Raw genomic sequence first — 20029 nt, 5'->3', positions numbered from 1 at the left:
TCATGCTTCGAGTTTGCTGTTCGAGAGGTGTAGGAGTCACGGACTCCATCAAGGACTTGGAGAATCTGACGGCTGCACTCTGCAGCCTGAAAGAAGCTCAGACAGAATTTACCCTTCTCTAGAACCGCAGCCTCTGCTTGTTATTTAACAGTACGACTACTCACACACATCCAGATATTCAGAAAAGGAAGCAGTGATGTTGCTGATAGAGACTGTCTTCCTGTCTTTGCCTCCAGAGGTATCTCACCACAACATCTCTGAGTGTGTGCCAGCAGCTTTGTGTTTTTCTATTTCTTCTTACTCTCTGCTTGGACACAGACTGCCTTTTCCATTTCATTAGCAGCTGTATCATCGTGAACATCACTTGTGATGGTTATGACATGCTGCCAAGAATAACGGAGCATGTGATGCCATCAACTGACATAAGACCTCATGCCAGCCTTCGTGTAAATGGGTGCAAGGCATCTGCGATGCCTGAAGATACCCACGACTCAGCAGCTCTGCTGAGAATTTTAAATTCTGGACAGTGGGAGGATGTACAGTGTTCCTGATGAGCTGTCCATCCAGATTCGGGTAACAAGGAGCTCACTCTGGTCAGCGTGGCAGTGCACCTTGTTGGTTCAGACACAGCATTTCTGCACAGTGCTGCGCAGGAGCTCCGCATGGAGCAGAGAGGTGTCTGGCGTTTTTCCCCTGAGTCTACAGCCGTCCTGCTTTACTGTTGACAGTTAACAACTATAATGTATCACATAAACAGAGGCATTAAGATCTTTCTCCTGTGTGACGAAGTCATTGACCTTTTGACAGTTACCTTACAAGATAACTGAATTTGGTTAAGGATCTGGACTATTAGTGAGAGGTCCAGCACAAAGGTTCAATGCATCACATTTTAGATAAGGAAATTACTAAGGTCTGTCTTTCTTTTTACTTCAAGAAGTGATGACTTTTCTGTTTCTGAGCCTACTGATTCCCAGAATGACAACTGGATGCCTTCTTCCTCCCTCAGTCTGTTGTGTGCATTCCTACCAAGCATTTCTCCCTCTTCTTCAAAAATGTCCAGAAATGAATTCCTGGAGTGCTGGGACAGCTTCCATTCTTGAATCCTACCCCTTTTGTGATCTGGACTCTTTCTGCCACATAAGTGTTTGGTTTTCTCAGCCCCATGAGATGTGTTATCAATTTTAAATGCAGTACTAGCCTATGATACCGCATGTCCTCCTGCCAGGCCTCCGTTAGGTTCCCTAATATTTTCCATTGATCACTGATACTGTGTTACAGGGCATCTTAACCAGGCATCAATGTCTACTGCAAAGGAGCCTTTCAAGGCTGCAGCCATCAGTGTTCTGCTGTTTCTTTCTAGAGGATAAGAAGGGTGAGTGTTAATAAACTCTCACTTGAAGTCAATGAAGGTTACTCCAGATGTGTTTTCTACATGTATATCCACATTAATGGCTCTCTTTCTTCCTCAACTGCTGTCATCTGATTTTGAGATTTGAAGATTATAAAAAAAATAAGAATGTGGAAGTGTGTTCCAGCTATTTTTCTCCTCCTTGAGGGAAGAGATCTGAACAAATCCCCTGCCCCTGTCCCAGCAGCTCGAGCCATGCTCAGCCATGATGCAAGTGGACAGAATTTCTCTGAGGTGTCAATCACTGTTAACATACACGTTTAGGAATATACCAGAGCTGGATATGGAGAGCAGTATGGTCTGTAGATGAAATGTGCATGTTTTAGGAATATTTCTGAACTGTACACCAGATAGGCAGTTGTATAATATATGTATGTTGTCTTATTTTATAGTAAATTGTAGTTTATACAAATCAGTATGATAGCACAGGCTTGGGGCAGGATGCTGAACATAATCAGTGAGCGGTAACGTACAAAATAATCATTTGGAGTAAAAATAACTTTCTTAATTTTCATAACGAAATTAGTCCCCAGCAACTCCTGAAATACATGTAAATATAGAAATACATTTTCTTTTTTTTTGAGGAATTATGACAAATGCAGTTAAACAGTAGCCTAGCTAAACAGTGCCCTCACAGATACTGATAGTTGATATTTTTGTTATTACCTGGACACTGTCTTTCATATTCTTGCTAACCCTGTTTCTTATGGAGGCTTATCAGACACTCCGATCAACAGGTAGTCTCTAGCTCAGCGTAGAAACAGATGCTATTTATTTGTTGGGTGTTGGCAGTGCTCCTCAGATACAGAAGATATGGTAACATTCGTCTTATTTAGCCAAAATAACATTTATGTCTTGTTTGAGTTTTAGTATAAAACACCTGTGAATAATTAACTTCCCTGTACAGCCAATTTTAGAGTTAGTATTTGTAGTTACCAGAGATTACAGTGTTTTTACCTTGTAAAACCAGTGCTGTGTGAGATCAGCTGTGTTCCTGAATGTCTGAGGGGTTTGCCATGGGAGGTTTGGAGAGAAGAGCACTGCTGTCTGACTCACCAAGGGATTCCCAGCACGGAATGTCCCTGTCATCAGGACCCCTGAAGAGAGCTGGCCAACCTCCCTGGGATGCACAGCCACCAGTAGGTTAGGTAAGGGCTTGCCTGGGCACCAGGAGGACAAGTTGATGAGCAAGAGGTCCCAGCTCCTCTCTGCAGCAAGGCATCCCACTTCATATCGAGATGCAGTGCCTCTTTTTCAGCCCGGGTGTGTGGCCTGGGGCTTTCACCATGAAAAAAGGCCATTCAACATGGGGAGGTGCTGACACATCAGCTCAGGTATCGGTTCTGTGGTTTTGCTGCTGAAGATATGAGCTTCAAGATGTTAACAGATTCTTCTTCCAAGCCACAGTCAGGGCTGAGTATCTCAAACCCAGTTCAGTTCTGATTTCGTTTAGGAACCATGTGGTTAAGTGCTCTAACTAGCTCTGAATTAGAGATCTGATGATGAGCATAAATCTCTGGTCATCAAATACATTACTTTACTTAATTTCAGAGTTTCTTAGCATGAGCATTAGTAACTACCAGCTGTTTCTAGTGTGCACTTTGATCTGTGTACCCCTACAGCTCAGCAAAGAATTTTTAAGCAGTATTTATAACACAAGGAGATGGCACTGGTGTGGAACACTTTTTGAAAGGTAAATATTCCATATATGCCATATGGCAAAGGACTTGGGAAAACAAATGGGTAATTGTTGTCCCACGAGTGCTTTTCTTGTCTGTATGTGCACAAGTCACCAAAGAAGGCTCCACGAGACCTTTGTGGCCCGGTCACGCAGGGGATATTGACATTTGCCATCCTTTTCACTTAAAATTTCAACATTTCATGCTGAGTGCGTTTGCATCCTTCTTAAAAAAATCATGAATAAGAAAATGCATCCCATTAACAACTGTAAGCCAAGCAGCATGGTTTGTCAACAAACTACCATTACAAAATACAATTGGTATTAATGATTTTTTAAAAACTTTTTGACATTTTCCTCCAAACAGTATTATATTAAGCAATATTTCTTGATTGGCATTAGATTTTTGTGTATTTTAATGCACTAGATTGTTGTTCCTTCTCGCTATTTCCCTATTCATTCACTATTAATTGTTTGTATTTCACTCATTTCTGCTTAGTATTGAAATACCAGAAATCCCCTATGACAAATAGGAATTTCTGAACCTTTCTTGCAGCCAGTAGGGTGAAAGTCCTGTAACTAAGGACTGAAGCCTATGATATTGCAGTGATTTTTTCTCTTCTTTAAAACCAGATTTGTTCTCTTTGGTGAATTGATAACCTAGTTACAGAGTTCCATATATCTATGTGGAGACTGCTGTGTTTAAATTCCATAGGAATTTTGAAAAGAAATTAGGCTGTGCCGTGGCTGAAGAGCTATCTTGAATCGGTCAGAAGCTTGAAGGTCAAATGGCAATTGTGCTACAAACTGGAGTGAAAAACACAGAGTACTGTGCAGCCAAATTCTCAGGAAACACAGAAACATGATGACTTTAGTATCATGTTGCCCAAACATGTTCACTGTTTACCGTCAGGTAAGCTTCTGCTGGCTTTTTCCTGATGTTAAAAATAAGTTTTGTTGTGTAGGTGTTGGAATGATCTGTTTTGGGAAGGCGTTGGATTAGCTTTGAGTCAAATATATTTGTAGCCTGGCCTCATAATGCTACATTTCACCTCTGCTTTCCCCCTCATCTGCTGCTGTTTTCTACCCGCAGTCAACTGCTCTGAGATCAAGTAAGCTTGTTTAGATATGAAAAATCCAGTCTGAATGGGACAGCTGCATAGCAAAATGAACATATGAGCTTTTTGCTGAAAAGATGTTGTTTAACCGCTTTCAGTTAATGTTTTCTTTTAGTTTCACAGTTGTGGGAAGACAAATATGTCATATCTGATATTTGATAAATGGTGGAGATATGTTTCTTCAGTTTCACTTTCGGAGATGGAAAATTGATAATTCTACATTTGCTTTAGATATGGATCAAGATGTCAGGGGAAATCTTACCAGCTTGAATAGCATTGTTTAACGTGATGGGAATGTTTTCAGCGGTGATAATTCCTGCTTCATCTTGTTTCATGGGGCATATGAAAGCATTTGTTGATTCATTTAGGATGTAATGTTCTGCTGCAACCAGGAAGTTAAAAATATATATTTGTTATTTTTTTCTTTTACTTTCTTAGATGTCTGAATACACAATAGGCAGATGTCTCTACCCGACACTGATTAAACTAGAGTATCGCAATTTGTCCTATGTTGCATCTGTATGACTAAAAACTAACTTTTTAAAAAATGTAGGTTGAGGTTTTAATTGACATTCAGCTAGGGGAAAAATAAATAGTAATACGTGAGAAAACGATATTATGGGGGTGTTCCCCCCCAATTATCTGTTTCACAGAGGAAGGGCTACTATTGTCCGATATTGGGTAAACCTTCCTTTCTCCACCATTTGAGTTTCTATTCATTTTCAAAAGAACTCTACCCTGGCCCAGAATTACTTTATCTTTTCCTCCAAGGGACACAGGGAAAGGAGTGGCACTTCGGGATGTTCTGCAGCCTTCGTGACCCCTGTGTGTGCAGTCCTCACCCATGGCATCCCTTGATTGTGATGGGTGGCTGAATTTTGTGTAGCAGGGTTACTTCGTGGCTGTATCTCCCTGCTGCACATCAGATCAGAGTCTCTTTTCAAATGTAGCTGGGACTGGGGTTGGAAATGGTTGAGAGAGACTTTCTACTGCTGCCTGGTTTCAGGTGACAGCTGCTACATCAGAAGTGTTCAGTTCACAGTGTTTTCCATTCCGGAGTGCACAGATAAAGCACGTTTAAACATTTTTTTTTTCATGAACTGCAACGTGAAATGCTGCTTTGGGGCCGTACCTTTAGCTGGTCGACTTTTTTTGTGCTGTGCTGCTGGTCCTGCACTGCCCATTCAGCGGGAACAAAAACGCAATGCTGAGACCTGCGTTTTTCAGGGCTGTGTTGCCACCTGGTGGTGTTGGCCCAAACCAGCAGCAGGGGCTCCGTGACCAGGAGGAGGCAGTGGCAGAAATCACGAGTGGAAGTGTTGCTGCGTGCTGCCCACGAGGAGGGAGCAGGTGCTTGTTGCAAGGCTGATTGCAAAATGGGGAGAGAGGGGTTTTGTGCTGTGCTGCTCCCAGCCGCTCCTTCTGAGCCACGGCTCCCTTGTTGCCACTCCATGCAATGTGGTCTTTATTCTTTTTCTCTCCCCATTTATTTTCCACAGTGGTCAAGGACATAAACTACTGTACATACTGAGCCTCAGGTTTTGGAAACGCGCTGTAAAGTCCTGAGCCTTTAAGTAGCACAGCCCCAACAGAGAAGCCACCCAAAGAGTTAACCATCTTACAGCTGGGCTGTAATTCAGCTTTCAGCAAACAAGAAGTGGAGCAAAATGAGTAAGAAGTCTGATTCACATTATACTACTCAGCTCTCTTTTTTGAAACTCAATACTTGAAATAGTTTGTGAAGGTCTTGGAATAATCCTGTGAAGTGGTATTCGGTTTGGCCAAGCCCCAGAGTGCAAACTTGGTTATTTTTACTGTCAAAGCATTCTGAGAGCTGAAGTATGAATTTCCTGCGAAGTAGATAAAATACTTCAAGAGTTTGACATGCTTTGCTAAATGAATGCACTTGGACTCCAGCAAGAATTCCCGAGCTTTTTAAGTCTGGAATTTATGACAATCAATCATAATCCAGTCCTGAGTTTTTAGTGTGGTGCTAACCTGCTCCTTACACCTGAAATTTGCCTACAGTGCTCACCAACATTGGTCTGTTTAATGTAGGGAAAAATGAGCGAAGTATGTATTTTCAATCATCATAATTAGCTTAGAAATTATCGAAGTCCTTCTTTTGTGAGAGAAATGCCTACTTTGAGCTGTAAATCATTAGGTTTCAGTTACTGATATAGACACTTAAAGTTAAAAAATAAAAATAAATAAATCCAAAGAGTTGTTTTAGTTTTAAATTGTCCTAGCCAAGGAATAAGTAGGAGAGGTTAGCTATATCTGGGACCTTCCTTATGTGGACACCCCTTGCATATGCTGTAATGGTAGGACAGAAAGGAAGAAGATGATGATTATGCTTTATTAGACTGTCACTTGGACATGGACCAGCCTGCAATGCTGATCTCCTAAGTGTGATTTAGTTTTGAAAATGTCACCATAGCCCATGATAAGCAAGTGCTGAAAATTTTTCTTCTAAGGCTGCTGCAAGTGATAATTAAAAAAAAAAAAAATGGGGATATTGGGAACTGATTTTTTTTCATCTCATGTTCAGCATATTTGTAATTAATAATTTCCCCAAAGAAACCCAGTTCTTGCAAGTACTTTTCCAGATTCCTAATGTGGCTTCAGTCTAAGCTTTAGGAAAATAGTAAACTGATTTAAGACCTATTTGGAACATCCAGAAATCAATATGGTTCTCTGAACGAACACCGCATAATTAGGTACATCTGGCTTGTGAATGTAACCTATAGCTAAACTGAATTTTTTGAAAGCAAACTCTGCTTAGGTTTAATATCCATTTAAATCCCTCTTTTAATCTATTTTAATTAAATTTGAACTAAAAAGAGATTATTCTCTTAGCTTGATATTTTTTAGTTTTGTTTGATTTGAAATTTTATCTAAATAAGATTTTATTTGATATGCAAGTGGAGTTTTCACTGTTTGCATGATTAACGACTGGCGTCTGAAAGAAAAAGGACATAGTTTGATTGTTACGTATTAGCAAAACACTTGGATCATTCACTTGGAACTGGAACACAGCCGTTGCAAACAGAGACATGTGTTTTCCCATATGTATGCTGCTTTTATGTGAATAGAAACTTTCAATTTTTAAGCTAATATCCAATTTTCTATTCTGTCAGCATCACTGCAATACCTTTTCAAAAAGAAAAAACGTGCCATATTAGCCATAAACACCAGAAGCACTGTTTAAATCATGCTATATTTAACACTACTTCAGGCAGTCTGTTTGCAAGCTCTTTTTGGCTTTTGGCTCTGTAATATTAGATCTTATGGTTTTAATTAAAGTAACCCTTTTTAATTAAAAGTATTCCAGCACTGTGTTTTGATGCATAAGTATCTGGCAATACCTCTTGTCTTTTGTCTTGCTGAGAGCAGATCTGGTTTAAGTATCTCTTCTCATGGTTTGTGGTGACATTGTTGGTCTCTGCATAGCATATTGACTCTCTGGTAATCTAGGGAATCTGTGACACTTTTGTGTGTTTTCTGTTTCTGATGCAGAGTTTTTCCAGGACAATATGTTTGGCCTTCTGTCACTCAGATTTCTTCTTACACCTTTCTTTCAGTGCTGTAAAGGCTGCGGTGTCACGTACTAACACAAATATTTTGTAAGTATCACAAACTCCCTTTGGGAAGCTTATTTTTCTGTGTGATAAAAGTCTTGAAACTAACCCAGATCTGCTGTCCCCTTAACCAGACTGGAGGAGGATTGCACTTCTTCCCTGTGATCCTGTGGGTCTCCTCATTGCTGTCTCATTCTTTTCAGTGCTGCCTTTTGCCTGGAATGGCTGCATTGGTGGTTGCAATCTGCACATGCTCTTTGTAAAGGAAAAACTAAATTTGTGAGTGAAATTCATGATATCTGGAGAAAGGGTGATATAAACCTGCACCACTACCTGTTGCAGTCCTTGGCACGAGGCCCTCAAAAGACAGCTGGCTAGCCTCGACTATCTGTCTTTGACTACTGTCATGTCCTCTGTGACCTTCTGAACATTTACCAAACTGATTATTGCCTATCTGTGGACAGCGACCAAGTCATTAAATATTATTCAGCATGTTTGCTGTAGACAAATTGGTACTTCCTGCACGGAAACCGTGTCTTCAGCAGGTGGTAACTGCTGGGTGCCTCGGTGCCTGTGGGCAGCGCAGGGTTTCTGCATGGCTGCAGCCAAGCCGATGCATCGCTACCCATTTTGTGCAACGGGCTCCTTGCAGCCAAGGCGACAGAAATACTTCAGAGTTCCCATCTCAGAAGTCATGGTGTGTGGGTTGGTGAGGTCTGGGAGGTTAAAAGGCATGCCTGCAAAATGCTCTGGCACTGCACCAGGCTTTCCGGGACAGCTGTGGTTGGAGGCCAGGTGGAGACATGTCCCCAGCTCCTCACGACAGAGCCCGAGCAGAGGCAGCGGCACTTCAGAAGCAGCTGTTGTCACCGGTTGGGAACTGGCTGTCTCAGCTGGTGTCTTTGTGACAGGGGCTCGGGCTTGGAGGATCAGCACTGCGGAGACATCTCTGCTGTGTGTGAGGTGCTTGCTTCTCTGCTGTCTTCTCGGGCTGCTAACACTGAAAATACAGAGACACAGGTGTGGGTATTGCGCGGGTGGACGTGGGGCACTTGTGCAGGGGAGACTGCTGGGGCTTTCACGTTTCATAACAAAGCTCTGTGTAATACTAGTCCAGCATTTTCAATTTCCTCTGGCCTTATGTGCATATCCCCTCTTACCCTCTCACTGTCCCTTTTCCTGTCTGGGGAGGAAAAGCTCCCCTCCAGCTGAGGTGGGGAGCCTCTGGAAGGTGAGTTTTACTGCATCCACATGGAAGCCAGGGCCTGTGGTACCTGCTGCTTCCCGGCACTGGCTTTCTTCCTGTCCCTAACTCAGTGGCCGTGTTTTCAGTCCGTTTGTCACCATAAACCCCTGCTTGTTCTGTCCTTGTGCAGACCAGAAAGCAGGCCTTGAGACATAATTTTCACAGAATCACACAGAATCACAGAATTTCTAGGTTGGAAGAGACCTCAAGATCATCGAGTCCAACCTCTACCTAACGCTAGCAGTCCCCACTAAACCATATCCCTAAGCTCTACATCTAAACGTCTTTTGAAGACTTCCAGGGATGGTGACTCCACCACTTCCCTGGGCAGCCTGTTCCAGTGTCCAACAACCCTTTCGGTAAAGAAGTTCTTACTCTGTGATGAAGCCCTGGGCTTTGCGTTCTTTACCTGAAAGATGCACCAGCAGTCAGGAGCAGGTTCATATGGCACTAGGTTTGGAAATGAGAGGATGGACAGACCTCAAGAAACCACTGGCAGGATGGAGAAGGGATACTGAGCAAGAGGGCATAGAAATAGGCAAGAAGGAGAGCAAAGAGGTAACAGAGAAGAACGGGGCAAAGTACTGGATAGCAGGCATAATAAAGAAGCCACTGAGGGATCACTTGGTGATATTTGGGGCTGGACTTGCCATGAGTTGTTAACCACATGATAGAAACATATACTGGAGGATCATCTTGTGGGTCTGCCCAGTAGGTGGAAGTATTGTGAGTGTCTCAGCAAGTGGCACCACTGTTATCATGAGAAGTGGTGTGAGGTCTGTTGTGCCAAGGGAAGCACGGGCATAACGATAAGGAATAATGCAGTGAGGATCGGGCCAAAATACACCCTTTTCATGTTTGGCATGCGGATTCAAACTCCTAATGCTCTGGTATATTCTGTCTCTCCAAATTTCTGTGGGCTAAACATTTCATGTTTTCTTAACATGAAAATGGTAACCTAATATGTGTCTTGTGTGCATGAAGATGAGTTGTTTAAAAATTCTGCACCATAGATATCTGAGATGTTAGAATTGTGCTGTTTTATGAAAACTCTGAATGCTGTATGCTGAACACAGTACTTCTGACAGCAAGCAAGACCTAATCACGGTCTGCATTATCTTGATGTATCTGTGTTTTATTATAGAAGATAATAGAACTCAGGAGTAAAGTCTGGCTAAAGCAACAACAGATGGGTTATGGTATCTCGTCCTTTCACTTGCAGAACAGTGCTATTAAAATTGCATCGCTAAACAAAAGTCCTCTTTTTTAACGTAGAATAATATTAAAACACAAATTAGCAAGATTGCATAAGAGCTGGAGTTTGTTTTTGCTGCACTCTTGCCAGACAGAGCATATTGCATTCTATTTTGCAATAATAGAAGTAACACAACTGCAGATGTTATTGCTCTACCTCTCGGTTAGGTAATAAATTTAAAATAGCCTCTTGGTTTGCTAATTTGAATGTCTGTGCATAGCTGTTTAAGTGCAGAACTGAAAGCAGAACAAGTTAGATATATTGCAAGAAAACGGACATTTTAATTTTTCTCTGTAAGTCCATACCCCTGTCTCCACACCTTTCCTTGCCCTGTGCTATGGATGTTTGAGAAATGCTTTTAGCTGCCATAAAACACACTCACAAAATACTTATGCTGTTGGCCACTTCAACTGAGCTTTCTGGCACAGCCTCTCAGTTATTTGACCTCTTCTGTGAAGGGTTGATGTAGAAAATAAAAACAAACAGTGCAAATAAATCAGTTACTAATAGCTGGTGATTATTTTTCCTTTGTTTCTAAGTTCATCAGAAGTGTCACAAACAGCATTTAGTAGAGGATTAACAGTTTTTGTCTATTTATAAATTAAATCTCCACATTGATGGTTGTTGCTCTTTTGAGCTGTTACTTAAAAAATCTCCCTGGAAATGTTCTGTGCAGGACTGTTTTTAATATTGTAGGAGTAGAGTTCTTTTTTAGGTATTTGGAAGCAACTTACAATTCCTCCAAAGAAATCCAATGTATTTATTACTGAACCTTGGGAAAACAAATATATAAGACAGCAAAGTTTTATGAGATTGAATGCTAATGAAATAAACAGTGGAACTGCACACAGAAGGCATTATGCATGGTTTCAATTAAAATACTGGTATGCTGGTATATGTTTGATCGTATTAAACGTTTTTGTTGTCTGAGTTTTCTTTTGTGATAGTTCTACAAAAAAAGAACCTACATTTTTATCTATATGCGAATGCTTCCAAGAAGATTCCTCTGAATTATTATCTAGCAGTTAATAAATGGTTTCTGCAGAAATTAATCCCGGTGCCTTTTACTTTCTAGCTACACACATGTAGTAACCGTATAAAGATAGGTGGAAGGAGTTCATAAGTCTGTGAAAGCGTAGCTAATTTGTCACTCAGCTGTCTCTTCAGTTCATTACATTTATGTTTTTATACTTTACAAATAATACGGTATAACGTATTTCATTCTTTCATTTTTATTTCAATCTTTCTCATGTTCCAGAAATAATTTGGCTAGTGCATAGGTGTTTTGTTTTCTGCTGGCCTGTTAAAGAAAAAAAGTATAAAGAAGGAAATGAAAAATAACACAGATTCTGCATTTCAGATAGTGTTTGATTTTGCAACCAGATTTTTCTCTGGTTATTCTGGTTGTCTTGTAGCAGTCTGCTCCTGATCCCTTGTTGTGTCTTGAAATGTGCTGGAGATTTGAAACTAGGGCAGCAGTCAAAGAATTTGCATATACAGCTTTCTCTAGTCCACTATTTCATGAAATCATCACATGATAGAAACTTGTTTCTGCACATACTTGGATCATAAGCCATTGTGTAGATGGTTTGCTGTTGATCATAGCTGCTCCGTGCTTAACGCAGGATAGCTATCTACTCGTGGAGGGGCAGTACCTAATTATATACAGATTGATCTCTTCACCATGTATGTGCTGAATACTCAGGCACCAGCTAGGCTGCAGGCAGGCTAGACATTAAGGTTCCTGATCAGTCCTGTTTTGTAAAACCTGAGTTACTCAGGGAAGGCAGTCTCGGATTGTTTCACCTTCAATTTTTTAGCCACGTTCTTTGCAAGAACCTGAGAACAACCTGTTAATAAGGACTGTCTCAATTTAAATGAAGGAGGGGCTGAAGGAAGTGTTTTCTACCTATAACAAGACCATGGATAACTAAAAATGGCTGCAGGTTGTTTCTGAAGCAAGTTGCCCATGTATGTGCTGCTGGTGCCGGATGTCGGTCAGAGTGTGATGTCTGAAGCAGCCCGCCTTTGTAATCATAAGAAACCCTGTGGTACATCCATCTCTGTGAATGTGTTTCACCAATTCTCCAATACTGTTTCCCAAACTGAAATAAGTTTGGTAGGTCTGGTATGCAAACATTTCTGGAACACCCAGACATGCTGCCCTGTCAAAACAGTAACAACACGTTTATGCAGTATCTCAGATAAAAGGTACAAGTCAGTATTTAATGGAGAAAAAACAACTAACAGTTACGTCCCTGGTGTGGAGATGGACGTCCATCTCCTGTGCTGCTTCTGCCTGTACTGGTGTTAATTTGTCTGTGATAGCAAAAAGCACACAAGAGAGGACACATGCGAGGATGAAGACACCAGTTAATTCTTGCTGCAGAGCCTGTGTGAAGTTTTCAGGAAGAGGTCTCACAAGGCTGTCACTGAGCTTGTGTCCATCATGCCCACGTGTGCCAGCATACAGGTGATGCCCATGTGCATCACTGCTGATGTCCATGTGCACCACTGTGCCCAGGTGCTGCCACGTGCAGCAGCATTCAGGTGATGCCTGTGTGCGATGGTGCTCAGGTGATGTCTGTACGTGGCAGCACCAGGTGAGAGCTGCACCCTCTGGCACCTGGGAGGATGCCTGGTGGGTTCATTTCTGCAGGAGATGAGCAGGAGTCATTGCTGGGAGAGGCAGCAGCTCTTCACCATGTGTTGCAAGAGCTCAGGGCTTGCTAGAGATGCCAAAAAATCTCATCTGCCAGTCTGCAGTATCAGGGAAGGACTAAAAAAATGAACAAAAACGTTGCCCTTTTGAACATTTGTGCATCTTGAAATACAGTTCTATTATTGTCTGCCTGTCTGGGAAAAAAAAATGCGAAAGGTACAAGAAAGGACCAAGGAAAGGAGCAAGTCAAGTGTCCACTTGTTGTCTTTGATGGCTTACCCAATCAGTAACTTCTATAAAAGCATCTTACTGGCAAAACCTACAAGTTAACATGGAGACACTAGCAAAAAAGCTAGCTACGGTTCATTTCCTAATTATGTCTCACCGTGGCTTCCAGGCTTGTGAATGTAACTGTTAGTTGTTTTTTCTCCATTAAGTACTGACTTGTACCTTTTATCTGAGATACTGCATAAACGTGTTGTTACTGTTTTGACAGGGCAGCATGTCTGGGTGTTCCAGAAATGTTTGCATACCAGACCTACCAAACTTATTTCAGTTTGGGAAACAGTATTGGAGAATTGGTGAAACACATTCACAGAGATGGATGTACCACACAGTTTCTTGTGATTACAGAGATGGGCTGCTTCAGGGCAGTATCCATGTTCCGCCTGTCCTGCGTGAAAAGCTGCCTTACACGCCTGTACTCCACTCCCCTGGACAAGTACCAGAAGGTGAAAATCAGTCACCCAGGAACCTTTGTATCAGAAATAGGTATGACTTGCTGGGGCTACAGGAGGGAGGTGGTTCTGGAGTAAGCTTCCTTTTGTATTACCGCATGATTGCTAAACTGCAACATTTCTATAATGCCTCGGTTACACGTTTAAGTATGGCACCTTACATAGAGAAAACATCTGTTTGAAAAGTCTTGCTTGTAGCAGTAGTTTGAAAGCTAGCCCCACTTTTACTTGTTCATCATACTCATCACACAACATTCACATTTACCTCATCCTTGACAATTCATAGGAAAGAAAATCTCAATGACATGGCTGTTGACACAGCACAAAGAAACGCTACCTGCAGTTTTGTGTACTATCACTCTTTCAGGGTATTGTGCACCTCTTTATGTTGTCCAACAGTTAGAGTGAGGTGGAAGACAGATTTCCCCTGGTTCCATATCAGTTCTGTCACATGGGTTCAATAACTGTGCAGTTATAACCAGCAAAAGACAAGCAGTTGGCTCATAAAGAGAGAACGATTGCTGGCTGTAGCAGGGAGTTAAAGTTGCTCATGGATCTTATTTGTATGTTTGTTTTTTTGTTTGTTTGTTTGTTTTTAAGATGTTTGCAAGACCTTTAATGTGATATTCTGGACTAGAAGAAGTTATCACCAGACACTGTTAATCACATTAACCAAACAGAGGAAGATTAAAAAAATAAATAAATCGATGAATATGTAATGTCTGAAATGGTGCATTACCGCTTCCTTCTCAAGAACTGCTCTATGGCTGTGCGGTTTCTTTTTGCAGTAGGAGATTTATTCTTGCTTCCATAGCAGCTGCCTCTTCTTGAAAGCTTCTTCCTGATACTTTTCACGTAGTAGTGTAGCTTCCTTCTTTTTGTGAACAGAAACATTACAGTCCCTTATGACATTTCAGCATTGCGCTTCAGTATCTTCTTAGCGGTAATTTCAGCACTGGTTTTGGTGTACTATTATTTTTACTATTTATTTTAAATATTTAGAGAAGATGTAATAATATTTGGCACCTGTCTATCTATTAAGAAAATGCTTCTGTTTAAGTGCATTAAGACAAAACATGAACAAGATTTTAAGCTCACTTGGGAATGTGCTGCCAAGGCTACCCACCCTCTAACACTGCCTTGTATATTTCTGTAAATAAGCAAAGGGCTGGCTACTGCCTGTTCACTGTGCAGTATTATCTGCAGAAATGTTGGCAATGAGCTTATTCTTTACAAATGAAGGTTTTTTTGTTGTTGTTGTTGTTGTTTTAGTAGAGAGTGTGTAAAGGACTGACCAGGCTTCACTCCGTCCCTTTGTCTTTCCCAGTTTTGTGGCTTTTAGACTCTTAACCACTGAAATTTAGAATGCAAACTGATTTTGTGCGGGTGCCACAAAATTTTCTTCAGAGAACTCTGGCCTCCCCTCTGAGGTAGGTCCTGTCCAAATGAATGTTTGTTAATGGGTTTTAAACCCTTCATTTTTGCAAGTTAGTTTGTTTTTCCCCTGAAGATTGTCTGTCCTATGAAATTTAGTTAAATTTAGTGAAATTAAGTCTCCTGACTCTATTTTTAGAGTTTTTGTCATTCTTTCTTGTGTCCAGCCCGCTCCGTATCACATGCACAGGTTATGATTAAAGAAGGTTATTAAGCTTCCAGGCTGTTTACTCATCAGAGGACCCAAAAGTCAGTCTGGATTCTACTTGCAGGTGAGCAGATCCTGTTGTCCCATACCTGGGCATTGTCCACTGGCTCTACTTAATTTTTATCTGCCCTATTTTGTTACTTTTTCAGACACTTTAATAAAGTTCACTGGAGTTCACTGGTTGCAGACTCTGAAGGTGGTAATATCCTTATGATCTAGTGCCATTAGAAGTCACTGTTTAATGCTAGATTAGAAGATTACCTACCTCTTTTCATTCTGGTTGGGGTCTTTTCAGCTGATGGATGTGTCCTTAAGAAGTGTGCCAACCAAAATGAAAAAAAAAATCTAAAGTCTGAGTGGAGACCCTCTAGGAGCTGTGAGGAACAGAGAAGGAGGTGCAATCTAGACCCTGTAGGGAAGAAACTAAAGAAAAATATAGGGGTTTTCTCATGGTTTTCTCTCTCTCTCTTTTTTTTTTTTTTTTTTCCTAAGTGCTCTGAAGTTCCTGAGAGATTTCAGAAATGTAAATTTGCAGAACTTGCTAAGTTTAATCACAAAGCTCATTATCTCTCCATGCCTGTCTGTCATCTAAAATACTGAAAGACATCTATTGTGTAAATCTGCTCGTGGAAGGCTCTTGATACCAGGCCATTTTCTGGCTTCTTGATCTCTCTACTCCCTGTAATCAAAGGACCCCAAAAGCTATTGCGGTTCATCTTGGCTTATGCTGTTTCTTCCTGTTCCTCCTCTATTCTGTGTGGGGGTTTTTGGGTGGTTTCAGTCTACTATCCAGTAATTACCCCAAACCAGTGTTCAGGGAGCAAAAAGATGCAGAGGAGTAATCTTTAAAAAAGATTTTATTTTATTTTTTAATATTTTTTTTTAATTTAAAAATGTGGCTTTTTTAGGTAGTCCAGTGTTGTAATTACTTTTTCTTCAGTGACATCGTATAGGACAATATGTGCTCTCTCTCTCTGTGCTCTGAAGGACACAACTGCTGTACAATGAGGCCTGTGGAAGAGAGAATAAGAATTTAAGAATAACCTTAGGAGACCCATGGGGTTGTACATCTTGTCAGCAGGAAATTTTCAGCATCGCCATGTGCCTTTAAAATGAGATCTTATTTAGGCACATGGGAAGTACAGGGGAAAAGGCAGTCCTTATCAAGAATAAAATCACTTAAAATAGCACAAGAAGTGCTCACATGCAGAAGTATTATTTACTCAGGTCAATGCAGCAAATGGGACATGGCTAGAGAATTCATACCATCGGTCCTGACTATGTCTTGTACTTGCAAAACCATCCCTCCTACTTACAGTGTTCCCATAAACTTTAATGAATACATCTGAATATTACAAAACTGAAGTGCTTAATTTTTTTTACTGTTATTTTTGAATGCGCCCCAATTTTGTGTAGCTCACAGCTTTCTGATTTCATCTTGAAGTATGCTTTATTTCTTCTTGACGAGGCTCCAGGAACCTGGGCACTCATTGTTCATTGCATTGCTTTCACCAAGACCCTTGCAGCCCTACAGAGGTGTGTGTTGAGCCCTGTTACCTGGAGGTGGGAGGGAATGCTGTCCCCACATAAAGCTGGCTCTGATTTAGTTGGGGCTGCTCTGGAAAGAAGTATGCCTCTGCTGTGGTCTGAGCAATAGCCCTTCTGCTCTGCTTTTGTCTTGTTTGCTGTACTAAAAATAAATTAAATGAATAAGTAGGAAAAGATAGTTCCTTCTAACAGTGATTGTACTGAAGACTGTGCCAGCTGGAAAATAGGCTTGCACATAGTTCCCACCGCTTTTGCTGCTGATCCTTTGTGTGACGAGGTGGGGGGTTGCTGCAGGAGACGGCTGCTCTCTCGCTGTGCTGTAGAACAGCGTGGAGCGATATTTAAAGATGATTTAAAGATCTTCACAGGGGTGTGGGCACAAACAAATCAGGTAGCTTCTCCACAGAGCAGAACTGAGTTGCACCTTTTGGGAAGGCTGGCATCACACACAGCCCAAAGGAAGGGGAAAAAAGTGTTCTTTAACTTCAGCTTGAGCTGCCTGAGCAGGGCTGCTGCTGCTCCTCATCCTCTGAGCGTTTGTGTAGTCATCCTGCTTTAGTCGGTGCAATTACAGATAGCACAGAACTCATCCCAGATAGCAGCCGGTGCTGAAACGCACAACTTCAGCTTAAAAAGTAATTGATTTAAATTAGGTTTTACTGCCCCGGTTAGCAGAGCCCCAGTCTGCTTGCCAGTTGCTGCGATCACACGCCGTTCCTCGCCCAGGGTGTTTTTGGTCTCCTGTGCTTGCTTTCTCATACCCCGCTGGCGAGCCGTAACAAGCAAAACTCCACCCTTTCTAGAGACCAGGGAGAATGAAATGCATAACCGGCAACTGCTGGCAAGGGAAGTGAGAGTTTCTGTTGAGGTGCCGCTGCTTTTCCAGACGGCGGCTGGTGTGCCGCTCCGAAAGGGGCGGAATCCTTTCCGCGCAGCTGAGCTGTGATTTGCTGAATTTGCAGACTTTTCCCCTTAAAATCCCAACCCTCTTCTTTTTTTTTTTTTTTCTCTTTTCTTTCCCCTGTTTTTTTTTTTTTTTTTTTTTTTTCTTCTTTCTGAGAAGTCGACTCGCAGCTCCTCAGGGCGCACCTCGGCTGCCTGCAGCACCATGAGCTCGGAGGCGGACGAGTCCAGGGAAGGTAGGGGAACATCTCCACAGCACCCCCAGGGCCCAGGGACGTGTCCTCAGCTGGAGCAAGAGTTTTCTGCTCACTTTTGGGTGCTCGGAGGGGAGGGAGAGCGGCCTGGCGTCCTGTGGGTTTCGCTGGGAATGAAATACCCCAAGCAGAGGGAGGTCTGGCCATGTCCCTGGCCATGGCCTAGCGCGTGGAGCGCTGATCGGTGGGAGCAGCCGTGCTTCAAGGCGCAAACAGTCGGGTATCGAAAGAGGAAGGGTTTCTTTGGAGTTGGAAGTGCTGTGTGTTTCAACAGAAGAGGAAGTCCCGTGGGGGAGAAGTGAAAGGTCATTATTTTGGGAATGAGCTCGGGCGCTGCTCACTTCCCTGTCAAGAGCCGAGTGCGAGGCGCGAGCCGGGCCTGAAGGGCTTCGCGCGGCGCTGGTGGCGGTGGGGAGCCACCGCTGCCAGAGGAGGGGGCGGCTTCCTGACAGGCCCCATGTACAAAGGGACGCTTATTCAGAAGAGGGAGCAGGGCTGTAAGCTGGATTTCTTAGGGTAGGATTGAAGTTTTGTTGCTGTGAGTAGTCCTCGGGGAGGCTCAGAGTTACAGGGATCCAGTGTGGCTCAGAAAATTGAAAGAAAAAAACAAAAACAAAAACACACAACACACACAAAACCAACTAACAGGTTAAGAAGCAGCATGGCAATCTGAGCGTTTTGTAGTTGGTGAAAAGAAGAAATGGTTTGAGTGTTTCAGCTGGCTTTCCCCGCACACTCTTACAACTTCCCCTGCTTCAGGAGTAACATTACTGTGGACCTCTGCTTCTGCTTACAGGCATGAGTGTTTTTTTTTGACGTACAGAAAAGTACTGGGTCAAACTTTGTGGTAATAATGTCAGTAAAACCTGGTTAATAATGAAGAATTAGAAAAATGCCCTGTTTTCTTTTCCTTTGTTCTTCTCGTTGATTGAGTGGATGAACTAAATACAGAATTTGGTTTTACCCAAGAAGATTCTGGGGGGCTGATTTACTGAAAAGCAGAACTGAAAAAGCATTTCTCCATAGAAACTGTTTGAAAAAGAGAATGAATATGGCAATGTGAACATTCTCCCTCAGTTTTACAGTAGGAGAGATCAGCATGCATGCCACAGCATGAACCATCCTTTGGTTTACATACAGGAAGCTCCAGACAATTTTATAATGTTGTCTGTGTTTGAAATGTAAATTTTCTTTTTAAAATAAATCTTTTACCTTCTTAGATAACTCAGATTCTTAAGATGCTCTGAAAACATTTGTTTCTTTCTGTGCATATTGTTTCCTTTGATACAATTTGAGATGCCAGGATCTTCATGCTGAAAAAAAAAAGGATTGGGAGCAGGTGGCTGAGACAGGAAAGAAGGGATAACTTCTTGGCTAGCTATTTTTGGCTGGGAAAATACTTGGGTTTTGCTGCACTGTGATTTTAATAGAGTGGAAGATAAAAGCAGTGACCGTTATGGGCAGATGAGATACAGATACCACTGAGAGGGTATCAGTCAGTCTGTAAATGTATTCCTAGTAATGCAGTCCTGTCTGTAAAGGAGTAATTGAGAAGATCTGTGAGAAAAGGGGATTTAGTCTGTGTGAATAAAGACCAGGATTAACAGGTGAATTTGTAGAGCTGCAGTTTATGTACTGCTTTGCCTAGTCTGATTGAACACGGCATGAAAGATCACTGATCATGATACTGAAAAATACAGTCTAGTACTGTGGGTTTGTAATGGTTTGGTGTATGTGGCATAACGTAGGTATTCAGAATCTTTCAGCTATCTTTTTGCTTCATCAAGAATAGAGCCGTGTGCTTTTTGCATAAACAAAATTGATACGTCACAAATTCAAACTCAGGTTGAGGCTCAGGCTTTGAACACTAAAGGTATATAAACTTTTAAATGGTTTAGCAAAGTGGGTGGTTGATTGTTCCTTTAAGTGCAAGACTGAAGGTCCTAAAACATAAGTTCTGATTTGCCCACAAATTATGAGGCTCCACCAAGACATCA

General features: G+C 41.9%; 1 protein-coding gene across 2 annotated transcripts in view; it reads left to right on the top strand.

Annotated features, from left to right (window-relative positions):
• Window positions 1-20029, top strand: part of TNFAIP8 (TNF alpha induced protein 8) — a 63546-nt gene that overhangs the window by 25589 nt on the left and 17928 nt on the right. Inside the window, exon 1 of one of the 2 annotated variants that reach the window (XM_084503747.1) lies at window positions 17749-18014. The exons of the other annotated variant lie outside the window; for it this stretch is intronic. Coding sequence (XP_084359873.1) covers window positions 17984-18014 — 31 coding nt within the window. The 5' untranslated portion in view covers window positions 17749-17983. Of the gene's footprint in view, window positions 1-17748; window positions 18015-20029 lie in introns of those variants that run through there. 2 annotated transcript variants of the gene reach the window in all.

This window comes from Aythya ferina, assembly GCF_964211825.1.
Source record: "Aythya ferina genome assembly, chromosome: Z".
NCBI classification, from domain to species: Eukaryota; Metazoa; Chordata; class Aves; order Anseriformes; family Anatidae; genus Aythya; species Aythya ferina.
The sequence above is the reverse complement of the archived record's forward strand: the minus strand, read 5'-3'. Positions and strand labels throughout refer to the sequence as shown.